The sequence below is a fragment of the Gossypium hirsutum genome, chromosome A03 (genome assembly GCF_007990345.1).
Source record: "Gossypium hirsutum isolate 1008001.06 chromosome A03, Gossypium_hirsutum_v2.1, whole genome shotgun sequence".
NCBI classification, from domain to species: Eukaryota; Viridiplantae; Streptophyta; class Magnoliopsida; order Malvales; family Malvaceae; genus Gossypium; species Gossypium hirsutum.
In genome coordinates, this window is record NC_053426.1 from 4,550,638 (window position 1) to 4,574,440 (window position 23,803).

The 23,803-nt window shown below is 33.4% G+C and overlaps 4 protein-coding genes across 7 annotated transcripts; 3 read left to right on the forward strand and 1 right to left on the reverse strand.

Annotated features, from left to right (window-relative positions):
* Positions 1-1,757: 1,757 nt before the first annotated feature.
* On the forward strand, positions 1,758-3,787 carry LOC107963828 (CBL-interacting serine/threonine-protein kinase 11). Its single transcript, XM_016900325.2, has one exon. The coding sequence runs from the start codon at positions 2,052-2,054 to the stop codon at positions 3,273-3,275; it is 1,224 nt and encodes a 407-aa protein (XP_016755814.1). The 5' UTR covers positions 1,758-2,051; the 3' UTR covers positions 3,276-3,787.
* A 2,524-nt stretch (positions 3,788-6,311) lies between these two features.
* On the forward strand, positions 6,312-11,473 carry LOC107963829 (uncharacterized). 3 transcript variants are annotated; one of them, XR_001702044.2, is made up of 12 exons: positions 6,312-7,607; positions 7,717-7,829; positions 7,931-8,050; positions 8,132-8,219; positions 8,712-8,803; positions 8,888-8,992; positions 9,422-9,531; positions 10,534-10,621; positions 10,714-10,749; positions 10,839-10,932; positions 11,070-11,140; positions 11,224-11,473. XR_001702044.2 is itself a non-coding variant. In XM_016900326.2 (11 exons), exons 1-10 carry the CDS (start codon positions 7,046-7,048, stop codon positions 10,920-10,922), a joined length of 1,398 nt encoding a protein of 465 aa, XP_016755815.1. In that variant the 5' UTR covers positions 6,825-7,045; the 3' UTR covers positions 10,923-10,932; positions 11,224-11,473. The 3 variants fall into 3 exon arrangements, 1 of the variants encoding a protein (XP_016755815.1); XR_001702045.2 differs by having other exon boundaries at positions 6,822-7,607; positions 11,213-11,473; XM_016900326.2 differs by lacking the exon at positions 11,070-11,140 and having other exon boundaries at positions 6,825-7,607.
* Positions 11,474-13,871: 2,398 nt separating this feature from the next.
* LOC107963831 (uncharacterized) lies at positions 13,872-16,234 on the forward strand. 2 transcript variants are annotated; one of them, XM_041106363.1, is made up of 3 exons: positions 13,872-14,117; positions 14,188-14,316; positions 15,420-16,234. In XM_041106363.1, exons 1-2 carry the CDS (start codon positions 13,971-13,973, stop codon positions 14,290-14,292), a joined length of 252 nt encoding a protein of 83 aa, XP_040962297.1. In that variant the 5' UTR covers positions 13,872-13,970; the 3' UTR covers positions 14,293-14,316; positions 15,420-16,234. The 2 variants fall into 2 exon arrangements, with proteins under 2 accessions (XP_040962297.1, XP_016755818.1); XM_016900329.2 differs by lacking the exon at positions 15,420-16,234 and having other exon boundaries at positions 13,880-14,117; positions 14,188-14,823.
* Positions 16,235-16,834: 600 nt separating this feature from the next.
* On the reverse strand, positions 16,835-19,437 carry LOC107963830 (CBL-interacting serine/threonine-protein kinase 10). Its single transcript, XM_016900328.2, has 2 exons — positions 19,260-19,437; positions 16,835-18,921 (listed from the first exon to the last, which is right to left on the reverse strand). Exon 2 carries the CDS (start codon positions 18,488-18,490, stop codon positions 17,060-17,062), a length of 1,431 nt encoding a protein of 476 aa, XP_016755817.1. The 5' UTR covers positions 18,491-18,921; positions 19,260-19,437; the 3' UTR covers positions 16,835-17,059.
* Between the last annotated feature and the right edge of the window lie 4,366 nt (positions 19,438-23,803).

Consider the following 23,803-nt stretch of genomic DNA (forward strand, 5'->3'; position numbering starts at 1 on the left):
CGGTGTCACAACGTTGTGACTTCGATTCACGATGTCGTGATTTTATGTACATCACATTGTGACTTCATTGGGTAGCCAATGACGCCATGGTGTCCCTTGCTTCGATGTTGCAACCTCAATCCCTGTTTCAGGATGAGTTCTGAAATTAATCTGAAGGTTTATGATCCTTTTCGTGGGCATGACTTAAGTTAGAATATGACATAAAAATAATTTTAAAGCCTTCAATAGGTTTAAAACTTGATTTAATGATATTATAAAAAAATGTTTATACTTTAAGTATTAAATAATTTCAAAGATTATTGCTTACACATGTTTCGTTGGCATCTCTCATTTGTACCGATCGTCGGGACGAGAAAAGGTGTTATAATAACTAAAAGTTTGTTTCAAAACATTTGAAACAAATGTTTTAACATGGATTGATGTACTCCTGCAATGCATTAAATTATATTATGTGTAAATATTATATATATTAATTTATTAAATGTATCTTTTAATTTAAATACAATAAGCACGTACATTTATTATATAAAAGTATTACTTTACACAATTATTAATTCAAGGTACACATATTCAAATTTTGATATATCTTCATTGTTTCTAAGACTATAACTAATTTATACACCAAGTAAGTTCATAGCATAGATAAAAAAACTAATTTTTTTATATTAAGTTCCATAATTAATACCAAATTATCAATTTTGTTTTATAGAGCTATTATGTTTATTAATAAGTTTTATGATAATTTTTTAGTTAATTATTTTATAATTTTATAGCAAGTAAAACTAAACACTCCTGTTCAAGCCAACAAATTTTATTTTTTTATTTTTTTAAATATTTCCTATTTTTTATTCTTTAGAATTTTGTTGGTTGCTCTGACCATTATCGTAATTTTTCAATAAATTTTAGAATATATTACATTAAATAATTGAGAATATGATTACTTTAACTTTTTTTATCTCATGTTATAATATTCATACACTATTTAATATTATCATCATTATTACTTTTATACTATCTATAAATAAACGCAATGATGATCCAAAAGAGACCTTAGGCTTGGATTTTGCTTAGTTGAAAAGAAATTTTACATTAACATAATCTAGAAGCTTCTAAATAATTGGATTTCTTAAATCGATAGATAAGTCCAAAAAAATATCTAAACAGTTAATCAACATGTGCACATTTAAAAGAAAAAGAATTCCCTAACATTATGACAAATGTCTTTTAAATTATATTTAAAATTCTAAAAAATTAATCGATTGGCACATGTAATCATTTTAATTCTATTTGTAAAATACTAGCTAATAATTACTATTTTTAGTGTAGTAAAAATGGTTTACAAATGATTTTTTTATTGTTAAAATATTAAAAATAAGTTATATATTTTTATTATGTTTAAACAATTTGAATTTGTATCAATCGGAGTTAAATGCATATAAAAATTAACGTCATATAATATAAGAATGAAAGCTATACAACGCATATGGGAATCTCTGCCTTTTGAGACAACCGTTGTTGGTGTCCAATTTTCTAAACTAAAATTCAACATTGCCAGCTCCACATTTATTGTCAACTCATGGCCCAATAATCAGCTGCCACTTTTAGAGATTTTTTATTTACTCCAAAAATTAAAATATGTTTAAAAATTGAATTTCTTTAGTTTTTACATTTTAACATACAGTCGTATTACATTTTAATTATGATTAAATTCTTAAAAAAAAATAAATAAGGAAGTTAAATTTAGGGGTTAATGGCAAATTTTAGGACAGTTAATGTTTTGTTGCGTAGCGCCGTCCGCGTAATTGAAGTAAATTAGGCAATCGGAAAGGAAACTTCCACCGTCCAACACGCTCTCGGTTTTAAGTTTTGTTGAAACCCACCAAAATAAAAAAATATTAATATATGAAACACGTCTTTCTCCCAATATCAAAGTCCAACTAAAAGACCTCCATTTTCATCTGTTTTTTTTTTTCCATCAAATTAAGTTTTGCGTTTCGTTTTTCAGGTTGAAGAAATCCTCCTTTTGGGTTCGATCTCTGGCTTCACCACCAATGCTAGAGATCGGACATGCCCCAGGTAATGCCCTTTTCGGCAAATACGAGATCGGCCGGCTCCTCGGTTGCGGTGCTTTCGCCAAGGTTTATCATGCCAGAAACCTCCGCACCGGCCTCAGCGTCGCTGTTAAGGTCATCAACAAAAAGAAGCTACCCAACCTCACCATGATGTCCAACGTCAAGCGCGAGATCTCCATCATGAGTCGCTTGAACCATCCTTATATCGTCAAACTTTACGAGGTTCTGGCCACCAAAACCAAGATCTATGTCGTCATGGAATTCGTCAAAGGTGGAGAATTGTTCGCTAAGGTTGCTAAAGGAAGGTTCACCGAAGATCTCAGCCGTAAGTATTTCCAACAGCTCATCTCCGCCGTTGGGTACTGCCATTCTCGTGGGATATTCCACCGTGATTTGAAACCTGAAAATCTCCTCCTCGACGACAACGGGAACTTGAAGGTTTCAGATTTCGGTCTCAGCGCCGTAACTGAACAGATCCGAGCCGACGGCATGCTGCACACCTTGTGTGGGACCCCAGCTTACGTCGCACCGGAGATCTTGTCAAAGAAGGGATACGATGGAGCTAAGGTGGACGTGTGGTCATGCGGCGTCATCCTCTTCGTGATGAACGCCGGTTACTTGCCTTTTAATGATCCCAATCTCATGGCTATGTACAGGAAGATATACAACGGTGAGTTTCGTTGTCCTAAATGGATGTCCAGCGATATGAAACGGTTCATTTCTCGACTCCTGGATACGAATCCCGTTACAAGGATCTCCCTTGATGAGATCCTTAAGGATCCATGGTTCAGGAAGGGTTACAAAGAGCCCAAGTTCCACGAGGAGCAACCCAAGGATGACGCTCAGGCCTCAAGCTCGAAGCTGAATGCATTCGATTTGATATCCTTCTCCTCGGGTTTGAACTTGTCGGGGTTGTTGGATGAGTCTCACGATTACGGTGAACGGTTCATATTGAGAGAGTCCCCAGAGAAATTGGTGGAGAAAGTAGAGCAATTAGGCAAGGGTGAGAGATTGAAGGTCAAGAAGAAGAAACAGTGGGGCGTTGAATTGGAAGGAAAAGAAGGGATTTCTGGGGTAGCTATTGAGGTATACCAGTTAACCGATGAGCTGGTTGTGGTGGAAACCAAAAGAACAGGCAGTGATGCTCAATGGTACAAGGAACTCTGGAACAACAAGCTGAGACCTGCCCTAGTGGGAAATTAGCCGTACGTAGTGGTTTGGCTTTTGTGGAAACGCAGAGATGAAGTCTTGTTGATTTCAATATGGGTGCATTTGCTATTGTTGTTATTATTGTTATGAATTGATTGATGAATGATGTGAATAAAAGGGAAGAATACAGACAATATATGCATCAGCAATGGAGGAATTTTCCTTCCAAGGCAGAGCAGAAGGAGAAGGATGAGTGAAACTTACTACTTCATACAGAAGTTAGTATAACAATCATAGTAGTTATTATAATTATGTAAGTTGCTGTATGTTAGCAGCATTTTGGTGGAGTAATACTAAAGATAACCGGGAACTTTGTTTATTTGGGGGTTAACAAAATCCCCATCCCCAACATAAAGTTTACCATTGGATTTCTCTTGCTTGTATTGTATTGTATTTTGTTGTGTTTTATATACCTTTCCTTTTGGTGTATATAAGAGAAGTGCAGCCAAAGAGAATACTGGATTATATAAATAATAAAGGGATGGATTTTTATTGTTTTTCTTTAATTTCTCTTAATTCAGAATCCTCTGTCTTTGTGTTTATTGTTGATTTTGTGTTCACTAGTTATTTCATTTTTTTTTTGGGGGGGGGGGATAGATAGTTGCCTTCTATTATCCAAGAAAGCAACCAAGCTGCTATAGTATTGCATTAATGTTTCTATGTACATCTAATGTTGCTAAGGGTTATACAATCGTTGGGGCTGGAAAAATTGCTTAAGCTCAGAAATCTGGGCACAAGTTTGAAAAGGTGTTTTGGCATAAATTGGTCTGGTGCTTAGCCCAGGTCGCCATTCTGAAACACTCTTTTATCTAATGGCTTGCTGTTGCTGTTTGGGATCAGTTACTGCCAAAGAGTTGGCTGATATCATGGGGCTGCAAGGTTCTTCCAGACTGTTTATCGTGTGCAATAAATATTGAAACCAGAGATCATATCTTCCATGACTCTTCTTCAAACAGATATGCTGGGTTGGCAAGAGAAAATTGTTTGGATTTCTCGGGTTTCAAAAGGCGAGTCACTTCTGCTTGTAATTTTAAGGCTTGCCTGGGCCCTGGAATGTGTTCATCTACATGCTCTGTCAAAATAGGAACAACAGGCTACATGGAAGCACAAGAAAGTAGACCCAAGGGCTCTTTCAACTAATCCAGAGAGCAGTTCCTGACAGATTATTCGGTACAAGTATACCCTGAACAACCAAGAACACCAAAGTGACATTATTAGGAGACTAGCCATCAATCCCAAAAGAATTAGTTTTCATGAACTAATTTTTAGACATGGAGAATACTTGGGTTCTATCAAAAATAAAATGATTTTCGTTGATTGGAGTTTGTTTATGTAGCTGAATAGTGTCAGTGCCGCATACATATGCTTCTTTGGATCATAAAATCTGTAATTATCCGAAAAAGAAACAGGGGTTATACAATAGTATGCCTACTGTTTCTCTAATTTTCTCTGGTCGGCAGCCAACAGTCTTCTCCCTCTTTTATACATATACTTACGAACTTTCTTGGTTTGGACTTAAATTTTTTCAGTTCAAATATTTTTAGATTTGAACTTGGGTCAAGCTAGACAGGTTTTGACACATTTAAATAATTTTAAATTTTTTAATTTCGAACATAAATATTCATTTTATTTTTATAAAATAGTAACGCAATTAATATTTTATATTTCAATCGTCATATTTTATATAGATCATACGTGTAAATTAAAATGTAAAAGACTTTTAATCATTCAATAATTTCTAATAGATATAGTGTTTGAGATTAATATGATAGAGATATCAGATCAGTTTAAAAATTTACATGCATGATAAGTATAATTGTATTGATAAATACAATGGTTAAATTGTTAAAATATTAATCATACAAAGAGATATGAAACGGAGTAAAACTACTTTAGTTAGTTTTACATTAATGTAAGTGGATCCCTCCCTACATACTATATTATTATATTATGAAATAGTTTATAATCTATTATAGTTAGCGATTAAAACCAACTAAACTAACCAAATTGAGCCAAATCAAGCAAACCGTTTGGTAAATTTGATTTTGATTTTGGACCAATTATTACATTATGTAATACTACATCACATACTGAAATAGTAATACATAATATATTAATTATCATTATATATTATTATTTATTATTATACTGGTTGAAATATGCTCCAAGTCCCTATAGTCTTTGCACATTTGAAAGTTAGCCCCTCGACTATATTATATTATATAATATATATGCATTAAGGTCGAGTTAGATAATCAGTTGATTTGGTATTGTATGTTCGATTTCGATTTTAAAATTCAAAACTGTTTAAAATTCAAGGGTCGTCTTCTAACGAATGTCGAAAGGACATGAAGAGGCATTGGGAATAGCAGCACTTATGGTTTTTGTGGACATGATTGCAAAGATGTACTACATGTACTTCGAGACTGTTTTGCAGTTAGAATCATCTGGGATAATATTATCCCAGAAGGAAGTCGATCCTGGTTTTATATTGGTCCCATTCAAAATTGGATGAAGTTTAATCTCAATAATCATTTCTCTATTGCTTTTGATGGGGTGGATTGGCCGTGTTTTTTTGGGATTACTGCTTGGCGCATCTGGAAAAACCGCAACTTTTTCATTTTTCAAGACTTTTCTTGGAGTTATGACGAGATCCTTAAAGTTTTATACAGTTGGGCAAAGCTATACTCTTTAGCTTCAAAAGTGGTTCTTCACAAGGCGCATGGTTACTCACAATTATCGCATACAGGCATCAATTAGGTTAGCTTGAAATCAGATGGTTCGGTTAAACTTGATGAAGGCTTTGCAGCTGCGGGGGGGGGGGGTTATGTGTGTGATCAAACTCGAATTAGATCAATATTAAATTTAAATTCTTATGGACTCGGATCTTTTTGGGCTTATATTTTCTCGCACTTAAATTTTTCCAAGCTTGAACTTTCGATCGATACGGACCCGCTTGGGCCTGTTTCGCAAGCTCTATCTCTACTTGCATGCCAGATATATCATAGCAATCCAAGCACCACGAATAATGGTTTTGTAGAGTCTTCCCTTTGGAGTTGTTTTGTGATCCGTTGCAGCTCCCTAGCTCAACTCCCTGCTTGTCTTTATATGTGTGTGCCATATTCAGCTTTTTTAAACTACAATCTGCAGATAGATGGTCTTCAGTCTCCCCTTCTTGCTTGCATAGAGGGCATGCATGTGGCATCAGTGTTTAGGGATAAAAACCTTGGACCATGCCACTGGCGAGGTCGTAAGTATATTCAAAACTGCTGCAGCCTGATACTTATTGCTAGCAAAAGGCCATATAAACCCCGGAATCCCTTGAGTTACTACTTGCAAAGCACCAGGCCTTAGTTGGGTAAGCTTCCTCCACTTCAGTTTCATCTTATTCTTTAGAGTTAAGAAATCTATTTCCTTTCCCGCGGAGACCGGAGAAGCCAGAAGATAAAAGAGAGTTTATATGTCTGGCCCAAAAGAAAAGCTCACTGGTAAAATTTATTTATGGGTCAATCAATCCATTCATTCAGCAACAATGCCTGGCCCAAGTACTTTCAACTCTTCCAACTTCAAATTAGGGTGAACCACCAGCATTAACCAAAAACAAAACCAATAAAAACATACATAAAGCGGCAAAGGCTAGCCTAGCCGTTCGTTCATGGACGCTTAAGAAATTTCGTTCATAAGGTACGATATCGTTTTCCGTGTCTTCCAGCTTTTCCAGTTTTGTTCCTAAATTTGTGTTCCACTGAAGTGGGAAGTTGAGAATGTCTAAAGAGGCAGGCTTAAATCTTAAGCTCAACAAAAAAATAAAGGTTTCTTTGGGGAAACCTAAGAATTACATTAACAGGGATGCAACTAAACCTAGTGTTGAAAAGGACGGTGTTATTGGTGGGAAGACCAACTCTGAAAGTAGAAGACTTAAAGATGATGGGAGAAGAATGAGAGTTGATTCTCATAAGAATTTAGAGGCAAACCATAAGAAGGTTTCATCTGGAAAACACTCGAAGACGGTCAAGGGTGACTTAAACAAAGAGAGAAAAAGCAATGTCAAAGCTTCTCCTCCCTTAGAGAGAGCTACTTCTCGTAACCCTAAGAATGGCGGCACTAGAGCAAAAGAAATAGAAATAGATAGTACTCCAAATGATTCATCAAAGAAACATGCCAATGCCAGAGCCAACTCAACTAAAAAAGTAGTTCGGGTTAGAAAAAGCTTAAAAACTGATTCAGAAGCTGTAGATGATAAGCCGAAGAAAAAAAAGCGGGTAATCCGTTTAGATCCTTATGATATCTCAAACAAGCGGCTTGATGATGGCATTGCAACTGATGGTCAGAATTTTTTCCAATTTGTCTGCTGTTCTTATATTTGCACCTTGTTTGGAGTGGATTTTTTCTTAAAACTTTTTTTTCTTGTTGCTGTTTGTTTGTTCCTGTCTAGAAAGTAAAAAGGATAAGAAAAAGGATTTGGAGGAAAATGCTGCCATGTCAAAGAATGCGCAATTCCGTGGAATACAGCCCAGTCCGTCCATCCTTTCCTTTGTGGAAGATAATGTAATTTGTATGGGCAGTGCCTTGAGATGTTTGAACTGTACATTCGCATCATTTCTTGCTGCCATTTTTCTGCATTATGACCTTTGGTATACCATTTACAGTTGTTAGGGCGTAGACGATCTATTGAGATCCAGAGAGCAGGCTATAACACTGAGCTTTCTGCCCCATTAGATAATATCCCTTTTTCTACCAATCCGGAAAGGGAACGCATTGAGGAAAATGTATGTTTTTTATTAATGCGATAATTAGCTAAAAGTTCTTCATTTTGCTGCTGTGTTCATTTATAGGCCATGTCTTTGCAGATATTTAGGAACAAGTTGCAGTTTTTCGCTGCTGCAAAGGTTTCATCTTCATTTCCTGCTCTTGATATTCCTGAGATCGCATTTGCAGGTAGACACTTGATATTTTTCATTTTTTCCTTCCAGATTTGTTCATTTTATTTTATGTTTTGCTGTTTTCTGGTTACCATACGCCCTTTATCTTGATGGCTTCAAAAGTTTTCTCTTCCTTGGTATTACATGTTAAGGTCTCATTTACCAATTGCAAGAGTCTATAATTTTCAGTGTCTATTATATGTCTCAAATGGGAAAGGTGTGCACAGGAGCTATAACAACCATGCTCTCTGTATCTGTACTCTTTTCAAGATTGCCTGTAGGGCCTTATGATAAAGCTGCTGGAATGACTATTTTTCTTCATTGTGTGCTTTCTTTCATAATCCAATGTAATGAGTTTTCTGAGAGAGGGGATTATAATGTTAAGCTGGTTTCACACTGCTGATTATCAGGGTTTTTTTTTTATGACCCATATGACTACTTGTAGTCTCAGAAAGCTAATACATGTTTATTCATGTTAAGAATGATACATCTTTATTGCCCTTGTCAGGGAGGTCAAATGTTGGGAAGTCATCTCTACTTAACGCACTTACCAGACAATGGGGTGTTGTACGGACATCAGACAAACCAGGCCTCACTCAAGTGCTCTCACTTTTCTTAAACTGCGTTTTAGCTTCCTGGGAATTTATCTTTTTTGTTGAAGTTACAAAAGCTGTTTTGTTGCAGAGTATTAATTTCTTCCAGTTGGGATCGAAGCTCTGCCTGGTTGATTTGCCTGGCTATGGCTTTGCTTATGCAAAGGAAGAAGTTAAGGAGGCGTGGGAAGAGCTTGTGAGTACATGATATCTGGATCCAGCCTTTTCCTGCAACTGCTTCATATATAAACACATTAGTCTTTGCATTTTTAACACCTTATTGGTGGTGAACACCATAATTAAATCTGTGAGAGTTCTTAGTTATTAGGTTGCTAGTGAGTAGTGAGCATGATTCATTTTGTCAGTTGTTGGACGAGGTAGACATTTGTTTTTGCTGAACCAATCAAGTGTTAGGCAAGTTGTGTGTACTGATAGTCGACTGTGGGAGGCTGAAATTATTGGCTTGGAATGTTTCCTGAGATGAAAATTTGAAAACTGACTTAGTTAAAGAAATCTTAATCTAGGCTTTAAACTTTTTCCATCTTGCTAATTTCTTGTCAAAACCAATTAGGTAGGACTTAACCTCTTGCAATTAAGATACTTTGTTAACTGTTAAAACTTGCAGGTGAAGGAGTATGTTTCAACAAGAGTTGGTCTAAAACGAGTGTGCCTGCTCATTGATACAAAGTGGGGTATGAAGCCTAGAGATAATGAACTTATTGATCTCATGGAAAGGTAATATTTTTTTCCATATCAAATTGGTAACTTTTAAGCCTGTAATCTACTTTCTTTGCTTAAAAAGTAAAAGGTATGGAATGTAGTGGAAACTTAATTTGGTATAATAGTTTCATCTCATTTGGTATAATAGTTTCATCAGGATTTTGTGTGATAAGATTTAAGAGTCAAGATCCATTATTTGGTAAAGAAGAAAGGACCTGCCTGGCAGTGATGTCAAGGCAAGCGCTAAGGCGCAGCACAATGGCCGTAACTTACTTAGCCACCTCAAGGCAAGGTGACTTCCATTAGGCGAGCATCTGGTGTGCTTTTTGGGTGCCTTTGTTGCAAAGCCAGGTGCAAAAAAAGTGCGCCTCACTGAAGAGCTGTTCCATTCCCCTGTTTATCCTTTTTTTTTTTTTATCATTCTGACTTTTAAAAGAAAAATATAATAAATGACTTTTTTAATTAATTGTTGACCTAATTTTATTATATAAAAACCTAGGTAACTCTTAAAAGTTATAAAACTTTTCAAGAGAAGATGAAGGAAATTTAGAGCTAGTTTGTGATAATATATTTAATTTCGTTCTTATGGTGTTCTATTTTACAATACATTAAGTAAATTATTAAACTTAAACTATTGAACAATGTTTTGAATCTATAGATTGAACTATATTAAAATTTTTCTTTTACTAATTAATTAATACTTATTAATTATATGTATTAGTTACATATGTTTATATACATTTTACATATATATTTATATTTATATGTATATGCTTGCGCCCCAGGCTATATAGGGGTCCTAGTGCCTTGAGTGCGCCTGGCACCCTTGACAACATTGCTACCTGGGGAGAGGAGGGGGGGGTAAGATCATTATTTGCCAGTCTGGTGGCAGTATGGTATGACCATGCAGCAGTCTTGCATGTTTGTTCATGTTTATGCATAGAAGGAACATTAACCACACTAGGAGTATTACATGTATTTGTTTGTTTTGTTGATTTTTCGATTATTAATATACAGATCTCAAACAAAATACCAGATTGTCTTAACCAAGACAGATACAGTCTTCCCAATTGATGTGGCACGTCGTGCAATGCAAATTGAAGAGGTGCTTTGATGCATTGATGTTTACGTTTTGATTGAAATTCGCATCTTGCATTTGAGAGAGACTCAGTTTCTAAAATCCTTTTGTTTTTGCAGGGCCTCAAGGCAAATAGATCTATAGTTCAACCTGTGGTATGAAGAAACAAATTTGTTTACATATTTTGATGTACAGTGAATTATTGAGTAGGAAGCCATGTACATGAATTTTGGTTTTATTTCAGATGATGGTGAGCTCAAAATCCGGAGCTGGTATCCGAAGTTTAAGAACTGTCCTTTCTAAGATCGCTAGGTTTGCCAAGATCTAATTGTGGCCAGGTGCTTATTTTGCATCTTTTCTATTAATTGTCTCTTGTAGTTCTTGAACTGTTAACTTGAAGAAATTAAAAGCATTTTGGATTCTTTAGATGAGAACTGATGAAATTTCCCCCAAACCTGTAAACTGTGATTGCCAGGTATCATCTACTAATCAATGACATCAGGAATGACTTCCAACTTGATAGATTTACCTTTTGACTAGTTTTATGTATGTCTTAAAATTTAACCTCAGACTCATTGTTTCTGGTAGTACTTTGGTGCTGCTTTAATTGGAATAAAGTTTCCTTGCAGGATGTGTCCTAGTGCAGATGCAACTACTTCAGTGTTGGCAGGTGACCTGCTCTTGTCGTTGTTGTCAGCTTGAAGTTATTTAATCAAACAGGAAATGATATTATTATGTAGAGGTATTGGTGGGTTGTCTCACTCTTTCTGTGGCATCAGATGTAACTGTATAAGGGATTTTTATGATTGTTTTTCTTTTTTTGTAAGATTTCCCAAAAGAAAAGCAAAATGAAGTGTTGAAAACTTGTTACGTGATAAACTATTACTGGTATTTGACAAGTGAAAGGTGATAGGACTAGGATGGGGCCATTTTTGTGGAGGTGAATGCTTTGTGTGCAGGCACCATGACCAAAAATGTCAGAGAAGAAGGAAATGGGTGCGTTTGTAAAGTATAGTTTGCCAGCAAACTTATCCAAATTTTTCTACAAGTATTTTGGGCTTTTTTCTTATAATAAAGAAAAAATAATTACATAGATGAGAAATTCACCAAAATAGTTCGAGTCAGAACTTGGAGATCCGACTTTCATATATTTTTTTCCCAGTCAAAGTCGTTTCTGGTTAGACTTCCATTGCTAAAATAAAAAATGGAATAATATTACAAATGATACTAATAGTTTATCGAAGTTTCAAGATCATTTCTTAAAAAAGAAATTAATAAAATCAATACAATGATTATTTGTAGTTCTCATCATGTGTTTTTTTAAAACAAATAATTACGGTATGGAATTTGAAAATATTATTGATAGCGTATTAAATATATTTTTTTTATATTATTAACAAATTATTGGTTAGGATTTTGTGTATATAGTATAGTGATTTCGTCATTCTATTTGTAATTTTCAAATTAATTGAATAAATAAAATTTCTTAATTAGTTAGTTTATTGTATCTTTTTAGATTTAATACATAATTTGATATCTGAGTTTGATACTTTTTATTAATGTAGTACTTGTATTTTTTTTACCCTATGTGGTATTTGTATTTGACAAAAGTTATACATTATGGTATTTGAAGCTACTAGTGTTAACTTTTTAGTATTTAATTCGAGTTTTAGAGTTGATTTGGTAAAAATTCATAATTAGGTAATAATTTAAGTAATTAACTTTTTATCAAATTAACCTTAAAACTTGAATTAAATCACATCCTTTTGGTTGTATTTGAAAAATTAAACAATTTCGCAATTAATGCTAAAGTTATTCTATTAACAAAATTATGAAATATTTAAACCTAATAATATTAACAATTAACTTTCATCAATTCATTCCTAAAATTAAATTAAGCACTAAAAAGTTAACATCATTATCTTTGGGTATCAAAATATAATTTTTTGTCAAATACAATTACTAAATTTGAACAAAAAATAACACAGGTATCACATTAGAAAAAAAAGGTGTTAAACTAAGGTACCAAATTATATATTAAGCCATCTTTGTATGATTACCCTAAATAATTTTTTAGAATGAAAAGTAAAATAAAGGCTTAATTATACACTTGGCCCTTGAACTTGTTACCATTTCCCACACTGGCCCTTGAATTTTTTTTTGTTCCAGATTCACCTCTAAACTTGTATTATGTTAGACATATTAGCCTCTCTTTTTTTTAATGCTATTAATTTTTTATGACTCGACATGGTTAGCCTATCAAGAATTATCATATGTCATTTAGAGTTTCTTTAGAGTTGATCGGAACCCAAAATAGGCTTTGTAATGTCAAAATGACTTAAAATAATACAATGCTGAAACAAGCGCGACATTACTATGATGAACATTTTGACATCGCGACATGACTCATTGAGTTAATGAGGTTGCGACAACGCGAAGCGCAAAGTCGCGCTGTTACAACTTCATGATTGCGACATGACTCATTGAGTTCACCCAAAAACATTTCGAATGTTTTTGCAAAGTCTCTTTATTCATGGTATGCATATAACCTATTTAAAGAACTCTTAATTTTATATAAAAAACTACTACAAAGCACTTTAAAATCACAACCAAATAATCTCAAAAGTAGAGTATTCATTCATATCATCGATTAACCAAAAGAAGAATAGTATAATGAAATACCAAGCCGAGCTTTTAAGTTCACATTTAAATAAAATTCTAACACAAAACAAGTAATATGAAATTAACATATCTAAACGTAGACACCTTAGTACATGTCACAACTAATATGCCATTTTCGTACTCTTGAATATCTCAATAATAATGTGATGTCTTACCTATGTTTCAATCTTTTGACAGTCATCCCTTTGATGCTCAAGACACAATATCTCTTCAATTGGACTTGATAGATGACATATTAGTTTTTCAATTGATTTGAACAAAACACAAAACCATCAAATATTCTAAAAATAACAAAGTAATTTTTTGATCACTTGATTATTATGAAGTTTTTTTTAATTTTAATATATTAAATGTCACATTAATAAATTTAGTAGATAAATTTTAACGATATTGATGATTAAATCTAAATATAAAAATTTAAAAGATGGAAGAAATAAACTCTTGATAATAAAAATATAAAAATAATACAAAGACTAATAACTAATGATTGAGAGTTTTATCCTCATCTATATATAATAACTTTAAAACTAGTAATCAACAACATTACATCTTTTTCAACCTAAATAAAACGGAGATTAATCATTAAGTTGCTCCACTTAACAAACAAAATAAATAAAGCAATGATATTCACCGTCAGAGTAGTTTAGAAATTAAAGCTAGAGAGAGAAAGGAGGAGGGAGATTCGGAAAAAGAAATGTGTCCGCTGAGGCTGATCCTCATATTCCTGTCGGCAACACTCGCCGGATTTTTCCTCCTTAGAAACATCAAATGCCACCCCCAAACCAACGATGACGATCATACCCGCCCCAACAACAATAACTCCCACTCTGCTTTCTCCAAGGTTTCTACTTCTTCTTCTTCTTCTTCTCCCGCTTGTAATTAACAGTCAATGCTTCAATTTGTTGGACTAGGTTTGGGCAGCTATAGAATCAGGATTCTGGGCATCTCTTGACATGGCAAGTGGTCGTTACTTGTGGAGGCATCTGGTTTCCTCTAACTCCAAGCCTTCCTCTTGATTCTGCAAAAAAAACCATTCTTTGGTGTGTCCCTGCTGTTTCCCATTCTTCTACTACTGTTGTACATATCTCCTGGATCTTTTGGATGCATTGTGGGAATTGAACTTCTTCTCAACTTATACTGTTTGTTAAGAGATTTCTTTGTCTGCTTTGCTTTGGAACTTGTCCTTTTTCTTCTCATTATACTCAACTCTGTCAGTTGTAAGTTGTCAAATTTCTTCATTTCCTTGAATATTTGCTCCTCCTACACAGATTTCGTGTCAACCTATGGGTATCTTATGTCTAAATAAACTATGAACAAAGACCTTATTATGACTTTGTTCTTGGACTCAGTTTGTCAGAACACCATCCAATGGTTCATAAATGAGTCGATCTTATTGCTTTTATCAAAGGGGTCGGAACTCAGAACTTCCTAGGTATAACTGCTCTTTTCAAACTTATAACCTGTATCTTGGTTAACCGTAAATTACTGGGGTTGTAGGATTGACGAGTTTTATATATAATTGAAAGCTATTGGAAGCATTTATTTCAGTTTTCTATGCATCTTGTTGTTTGTGGAAATATAGTCAAAACCCAAGAAATCTTGAATTGTTACTCTGAATAAGCACCTTGTTGTTTCTGAACTATATATGTGCATATATCAGGTTTAGGTGGTTGCCGACTTGCAGTTTGTTACTGACACCATGTATGTAACTATGCATTGCGGTATCTTGTAACTTCCCCGTTACAATGTTCCTATATGGTTGGTGTTGATGTTTCAAAGTAGTTTTCCTCTTGATCAAGGATCTCGCTCAGGAGTTTGCATTACTGTCTGTCTGTTCCTTTTTTCTTTGAATGGTTGCCATTTTATCTTTCATAATCTCCATGACCGTTGCTATACATTTTATAAAACTGCCCCTCTTGCCCTTTCTTTTCTTTCTTTAACCTTGGTTTCACTAAATTAGATTGGTTTTAACTAATAATGTTCCTCAATAATTTCAATGACTTTTATTTATTCACTTCTAGATACTAATAAGAGAAACTTTCTATGAATTCTGTGCGGCAATGCATGAAAATGATGGATGCCAAGAATAAATAATATGTTGTCTTTGTTATGAGCATACTAACTTGTGGAGCATATATGAAAGTAATGGCAGATGATGCAGTGAAATAAGGCATGATAAGAACTGCGGGTTTCAATTATCTTGTGCCATACTTATGGTTGTAGATATTGGATGCTACCTTTGAAAAATACATAAAAGTAGATAGTTGTAGCTGTGAAAATTCTACTTTGCTTCTGTGGATTCATGCTTATGCATGTTCAACTCATTGGTTGCTGTGAGAACGAGGATTGAAGAAGTAGAGACGTTTGGAAGTGGCATTGTGAATTGTGATTCAACTTATATGTATTACCTATGGGCATTGTGATAATGAGGATCTGACTTTGGGCAGGACTCTTGACACATCTAAGCGTTGTCCCTCATGTGAGTTGCCTTCCGGTTCTGCCAAGAGCCCAAGCAGGTTCATAGAGTGACTCTACTAAGAACCTGAGTGCTTGAAGAGGTCGACTGAAGAGGCGACGAGTTCACAAAGCGGGAGCAACTCAACAGGCAAATCATGTGTGTTGTGTGTGGTTGGACTCGAACATGTGCCTTATAACATATAGGGCACTTATGGGTGAGAATCCTAGGCACTCGTGCTCCAAGAATTCATCGTCTTTTCAGACTACCTCTTCAAGCACTTAGGCTTTCGATAGAGTTATTCTGTACTTGCTTGGACTCTTGATAGAGTCGAGAAACAAAATCCCCATGGAGAGCAATACCTGATGTATTTGAGGGGCTGACCCAGGGTTCAGTCCTTAACAAAAGGGGAATGTAGAGTGATCTAAAAGGAGGCAAGAACATCCGTAACTCTAAATCCTTACAAATCTTAGTTTATTCAGGAAATAAATTAGTTGTTAACATCTTCTCAGTGCTTCTATTACTAGTATTGACAATGAAGGTGACATTTTAAAATTAAAAAAATTACTCAGTTAAATCCACATTTATGTATGGTTGTGAATGTCCTAGCACAGCAAAGCAAAGCAAAGCAAAAGGCAAAAGACATGTGAGTGGTGATTGGATTAGCCACATTCATATGGGGATTGGGGACAGCGCTATCAATCACTTACCATATTTGCCTTTTTGAACTTGAAAAGGTGAAGCCGAACACAGCCTAATGATCAGATTTCATCAAGCCCTCTTACCATCTTTGAATTCAAAAGCAATTACATTTGTGGTCTGCTTGGCCACCTATTGGTACTACTTGAACCACACACCTACCTAAATATCTCAAGTCATCCCATTTATGATCATCATCATCATCCATGAATAAAGCAGTATGATGATCTACCTTCAACAACGTTAGCTCAGACATTTTCTTTATTACAAATGGAACTAAAACAGGCGCCGCATGTGATTCAATGGTTGTTGATCTGCTGGTTACACTTGTGTTTCAGATAGGTACTCTTTTTTGGCTTGACTACGACTCTCAGTTTCAAACAAGAATATGAACGAGACACTCAAAATCTCAAGTGCTGGCAGCATTAATGCCAATTCATTCATCTAATAACGCAATTTTTGAATATGCTAAGGGAGATGGAAATTGTACAAGTAGGGTGATGGGGAATGGTTTGCCAGACGACAGTAATTTTTACTGAAACAAGATTAATACAATCATAGGAAGAACAAAACAAATGTTCGAATACATAGTATGGCAATGTACAAACATAAGGTATCTTAAGAAATGATCAGTTTGAATACTTGTCAAAGCTGCTGCTGGAAGTAGAGCTAGACTCATTCTGTTGCTGATGCAGCTGCTGCTGTTCCTCATATTGCAGCTGCTGCTGTTCCTCATATTGCAGCTCCTGCTGTTGTTGATCACCTTGCCAAACCCAAACAATATCTTGGAGAGCAGGTCTCATTTCCTCTTTTAGTATCTGCTGATATTCCAAAGTGTCTCCATTAGATTTCTTAATCTCCACCAGATGAAAAGTCCGAGTCACTTCAAAAATCTCCGCATCAATCGACAGGATCCCCTTTCTACCCTCCTTTAGCCTTTCCATTTTCAGAACACCTGCATCCTTCTTTTTCACCTTTAGTCTCAAATGTCTAGCAGCTTCTTCCAGCTTAGAGATGATGACTGAGGCAGGTTGTCTGGACGAAAATCTCGTTTCTCTCTTTTCAGAAACTCCGTCAAACAATCCTGACAGGTCAAATCCACAGATTAGATCAAAAGCATTTAGACTTCGAAGTTGAACTGGTTCTTGTTTAGTCTCAGCACTGTCATTGCTATTCCCACAAGGAGCAGAGGGACCCATGTCCGGAGAAGCTTGCTCATTTTCCTTTTCCAATTTTTTCTGTTCTACATTCAATCCTTTTTTAAACCAAGCACTTCCCCTGATCCTAGACATTGAAATCCTAGAAGTGGGATTTGGATCCAACATCTTACACACTAGCCTGCGTGCTTCTAAAGGGAACCAGCTAGGAAATCTGAACTCCGCTTTGCCAATTTTCCTATACAACTCCATCAAGTTTGAATCATGAAATGGGAGATAACCTGCCAATAACACGTATAACACCACTCCACAAGACCAAACATCAGCTGCTACTCCATCGTAACCTTTTCTGTTGATCACTTCAGGAGCCACATATGCAGGAGTACCGCAAGTAGTGTGAAGCAGGCCATCTTGGCGCTTTGATTCTGCTAGCGCACTTAACCCAAAGTCAGAGACCTTTAGATTCTCATTCTCATCCAACAGAATGTTCTCGGGCTTTATATCGCGGTGAAAAACACCCCTACTATGGCAAAAATCCACTGCATTGATCAGCTGAATAAAATACTTTCTTGCAACATCAACCTTTAGTCTTCCATTAGCAACTTTGTTAAAGAGCTCTCCACCTTTGCAGTATTCCATAATAAAGAAAATCTTACTTTTGGTGGCCATTACCTCATAAAGCTGCACGATATTAGGATGCCTAGCAATTCTCATCACTGAAATCTCTCGCTTGATCTGATTAATCATACCAACTCTCATGACCTTGTCTTTGTCTATCACTTTAATGGCCACACTCATGTTGTTTTGTATACACCTTGCATAATATACTTTTGCAAAGGTACCTTGGCCAAGTAACCGACCAATTTCATACCTTTGTGTTAACACACTTGGTTTATTTTCCATTCCGAACTAAACTAATATATAGAGATATCAACTAACCCTGGCAAGCACAACTTATGTAATTTACACAGCAGGTAGTTCTGGTATTATAATGAGCTCAACCGTCTCCGCAAAGTTCACGCAATACCAGAAAAGGTGCTCTCGTATCACTTATATGCCAATTCTGCTTCTGTGCATGGAGAGTTAGTGATGGTTCGCCAATAACTCCAAATCCAGAATCATCAAAGATGAAAAAGGATCGAAAAGCCGTAAGCTCATCAACTTCAAAAATGGAATTTTGAACGATGAGGCACATCTTCCAGCATTCCCAGGCTTTTTACCCTCTCTTTGGGAACCAACTTGAGAGCGCTGAAAGGATTTACCAGAGGAAATCCGAAGGACCCTCAATCAAAATTTTAACAATTACTTGTCAGAATTTGAAGTCGATTCGAAACCTGCAAAGAGAATAATTATACACCTTCAATATCTTAACTTCGAATACATAAACCAAAAAAAAAAAACACAGATGGCCGCAGAGAAGTTCATCATTTCCAGCTATTGCCCACAAATGAAACTCAGTTCAATTAGAATACAAGATTGCAAGATATTCAATATTCATTGTGCAGAAAAAAAAAGGGGGGACAAAATTTAAACCAAAAGGTAAAATTTTGCATTCAAGATGGACGAAATAACAAGTCAATCAATATCCCACCATCAAAGCATAAATCAAATGGCAATAAGGAGAATCAAAGAAGGCAGATTCAATAAAAAATCCCTCATAATAAAGAAATACCTTCTTTTTTCTGGGTTTTGGAGGACGAACACTGATCCCAATCCTTGAGATTATTATGTTGAAGCTGTTTTTTGACAGGAATAAAAATAATCAGAGCTTTGCTTAATTATAAGGGTTTTGTATTTTTTTAAAGTTAAAATATGCCGATAGTCACTGAGCTTTTGAAAATTATGAATTTAGTCTCTATACTTGTATTTCTAGTAATTTAGTCTCACTATTTTTTTTTATTTTAAAATTCAGGCCCAATGGTTAATTACAACTAAGTGAGTAGTATTTTTTAAGGGTGAACAAAACTTAATTTGATCCGAAAAAATAAAAATAAAATTGAATTTTAAGTTAATCGAATCTAGTTATTCGAATAAGTAATTCAAGTTTTGAGTTCAAATCGAGATGAATTTTACAATTTGAATAACTTGAATCATTCGAATAATAGATTGATGTAAATAACTTTTTGGTCCCTGTCAAGTTTAAAAATGAGCAAATTGGTCACTCTCAACAAAAGTTACAAAATAATTCAAAATAATTTTAAAAAATTCAAACCTAATTTTAAAATTTAAAATATTTATAAAATTCCAAAATTTATATTTTTTTTAAAAATTATAAAATTTCAAAAAATATATAAAGAAAGTTAAAAAAATTAATTTTTTTCTAGAACAATAATTTTTGGGACTTAAGTAAGTTAATTAATGATTCAAATTTATCATACAAAAATATTTTTTTATTATTTTACTTTGAATTTTTTTTTTCAAATATTTATGGTTTCAAAGTTATGTGCTCTAATATAGAATTATTTATTTTGCAACAAGATTTTAATTTGGCATGTTTAATTTTTTAATTTAACTCAAACAATTTCACTAGATTCAAAAGAAAAAATTCAAATCGAGTTAGGATGATAAAATAAAACTCGTCAACTCAATTAACTCTAAATTTTTTCACTTGTTTCGATTCAATTGAACGCTCATCCCTAGTTATTTTTAGTAACAACAAAAGATTTAAAAAAAATAGTCTTAATAGTTGAACTTGAATTTTAAAATCTGAAAAGGAGAGAAGTAAATTTCTAGAAATACAAGTACATGAATACAGAGACTATAGGCAAAATTTAACTTTTTAGATTGGGAAAAATACTAGGAGGAGACCAGATATGGTGCGAGCAGGAACATATTAAAAAAATGGTGAGATCCCAGTGTGTCGAAATCAGATCCAGAAAAAAAAAACTCTTTTTTATTATTATTAATTTGGAATAAAAGTTAAAAAGTGATCCAGAAATTTCTGATTATCCGAAAAGGAAATGATAACCGGACAGGCTTTATCTCTAATACGACGGACCACTGATATTTTGGAATTGCCTCACCATTCATTTTACTTTATTTACTAATTTTTATTTTTATTACTTTAAAGCATTCAAGGGAGGTATTTTTGTATTTCAATTACTATTTTAATCTTTTTTATTTTATTTTTAGGGTAAAAATAGAAAAAATATATAAAAAAAGACAATTTTTTTCTTTTTTATTTTCAATAAATTTATTTATAAGAATTTACTCAACTTATTAACAAATACTTGTGTTAGTATATGAACCAAAGTTGTACATAACTTCCAATGCCTTCGCCTTTCTTTGATAATTCTTATTTATTTAATTTTTTAAAAAACAATTATTTAGAGAGTTATAATTAGGTGAATTGAGTTTTAATTTGATTGGTATTGACATTATTATTAAATGCAGTAGGATATGACTTTAAACGTGCTGAAACGTATTTATTCTTCTATTTAAGGTTGAAGAGAAGTATATAATTTAGATAGTTATACTTAATGGCGGAACCAGGAAATTTTTTTGGAGTGGAATTAAATTGTATATTTTTACGTAGTGAAAATGTAATTTCACCATTTTAAATTTTTAATAGCCTATATCTTTATAACTTTTAAAAGGTTATATTAAATTTTTTTCATTTTTTAGATGACCAAAATGTAATTTTACCATTATTAATTTAAATTTTATAAATTATAAAAGATTTAAATTAAAAACTTACCATTTTAGGGGATTATAACCCCTATGTCTCTACTATGCTCCATCACTAATTATAATTAGAACTTCAAAGTTAAGTTTAAACTCTTATCTTTACTCAATAGAACATTTAAAAAAATTGATTTTATTTGAATATAATTGAATTATTCAAATTTTGCTTAATTTCCACTCGCTCGACTATTTCTAAAGCAATAAGAAGGACAAATTGCAAAATTTTAGATTTGAAAATTATGATTTTTATATTTATGATTTTTTTTAAGAATTAAAATATTTGAAGTTCAAGTTGAGTATTTCAAAGTATTTCGATGCATTTTGATTGTCCAAGTGTGTTTTAACTAATACTGACTTGTAATTATGCATATCGGCCTGTTTTAGTTGATAGTTTGTTATTATTTTAAACCAAACTTTTAATTTTTTTTATAGTTACATTTAAAATTAAACTATAATTTTGAAATTACGTTATTGAATCTAACTAATAATTTTAAAATTTATATTTACATATAAATATATTTATATAAATGTAAATAAGAAATATTTGTATGTATATATAACATATAATTTATCAATAAATTACAAATTATATAATAAATATATATGTGAAAAACTTAAAATGATACACCAAAACCGGCCAGCAATGTTGATATGTATCAATATCAAGGCAAAACCAGAACTTTCATCGACATGGTTAATACCTTATTTTGAACGTAGAGTGAATAAAGAGAGAAATAATTTTTTTTATGAATATTAGATTTTGAAAATTTCAAGTTTCAAAATGAATTTTAAAATTCAAAATTGATCTTTTATGAAATTGAGCTTGGATTTGCTCAAATCCAAATTCATTTTTTTATTGAACATAAAAACAAAGAATTTAGGTTTGAAAACTTAAATCCAAATTTTTTAACTCACATGTTGTTTTCCAAACAAGCCGAATTAAATTCAAATGTCTTCATAGTTCAATCTGGACTAGAATCAGATATGATTAATACCAATGTATTCAAATTCTTTTACGATGTTTCATTGGGTAATTTACTAGATGCGAAATGTGGAAATTGAACACTATGTAATATGCTAAATGATCAAAGGTAGCAAAGTGGAGGGTTTAGTGACAAATTGAGTATACACAGTTGTTTGAGTTGAGATTAAATCATATTTAGATGATCTGAAATATTATGCTTTTACTTGATATGTTACATGGTTGAATTTGAATCAAACTTACTTTGATGTGATTATGTTTTGATGTATTAGGTAAATATATGAGCTTACTAAGTATTTCGTAATGCTTACCTTGATGCTTTTCTTTTCTATGTAGATTTTGACTTGTGGAATGTGTCAATCTGATCCTCAAGGAGCTCACACTATCCATCTCTTGTTTCGGTAGACTTTTGATCGCTTGTACCTGGTTATATGTGGCATGTACTTAAGAGTGTCTAGTTGTTGAAATGTTAAACATGTTTTGAGACAGTTGATTTTGAACACTTATGGTAATATTAATTTGCTCATGTTCACTGTTTTAGTATATTGCTATGCGTATATGGATGGGCAATTATAATGAATTAGGTATGTCACGCCCCAAAAATTGGGCTTAGAAAGAATTGGGCCTTGAGTCTGGGATTTGGATAGAAGAAAACCTGAATAATTAAGAAGTTTTAAATATTATCGTTTAAGAAAAAATTTTTGAATTAAATTACTACTAGAAAATTTTTACTGTATTTATTATTACGGATATTTTAAATTTTTACGAAATTTTAATTAGTATTATGAGATAAAATTATTATTATTAGAAAAATAATACTGCATGTATGTTTGAAAATTTTTTATGAAAATTATTATTATTATTTACTGTATTATTGATATTTGAAATTTTTATTATTAGATATATTTATAAAATTATTATTATTATAATTATTATTATTAGATAGGGAAAAAATATATATATATATTTATAAAAGTATTGTTGTTTTGGTGTTTAAGACTCTAGAAAAATTTTAATTTTATGCTACCTTAGGGAATCTGGGCAGTAGGACTTAATAATAATTTGGGCTGTATGTTAGCATAAAGAAGCACTTGGCCCAGTGGCTAAGCACGCTAGGAAGGCGTCGGAGGTGCCTGGGTTCAAGGCACGGTGTGCGCCAATGATTGTTTTTTTTACAATCAAGGATTTGCCGCAAGGAATATCTTGGGAGGAAAGGTGATACAAAAGAGGCATGTGGTCAAGTGGCAAGGAGTTGTTAAGAGTGTGCATGTGGTTAGGGGTTCGAGTTTGGTAAGTAGTGATATCTTGTTTTATTTTTAAACGAACCGGGACTGCAGTAGATAAGTATTATAGTTAATTGTGAGTAGTTAATATCATAAGAAGAGCTTTAGTGCAGTGGCAGCAGTGTGCTAGGCTTACCTTGAGGTTATGAGTTTGATTCTAGGGAAAGACGAAAATTGTTTTATTTTTAAAGCGGGCCAGAACTGAAGCAGGTAAGGTTTATATTTAATTGTAACCATATATTAGTAAGGAAGGAAGCCAGGTGCAGT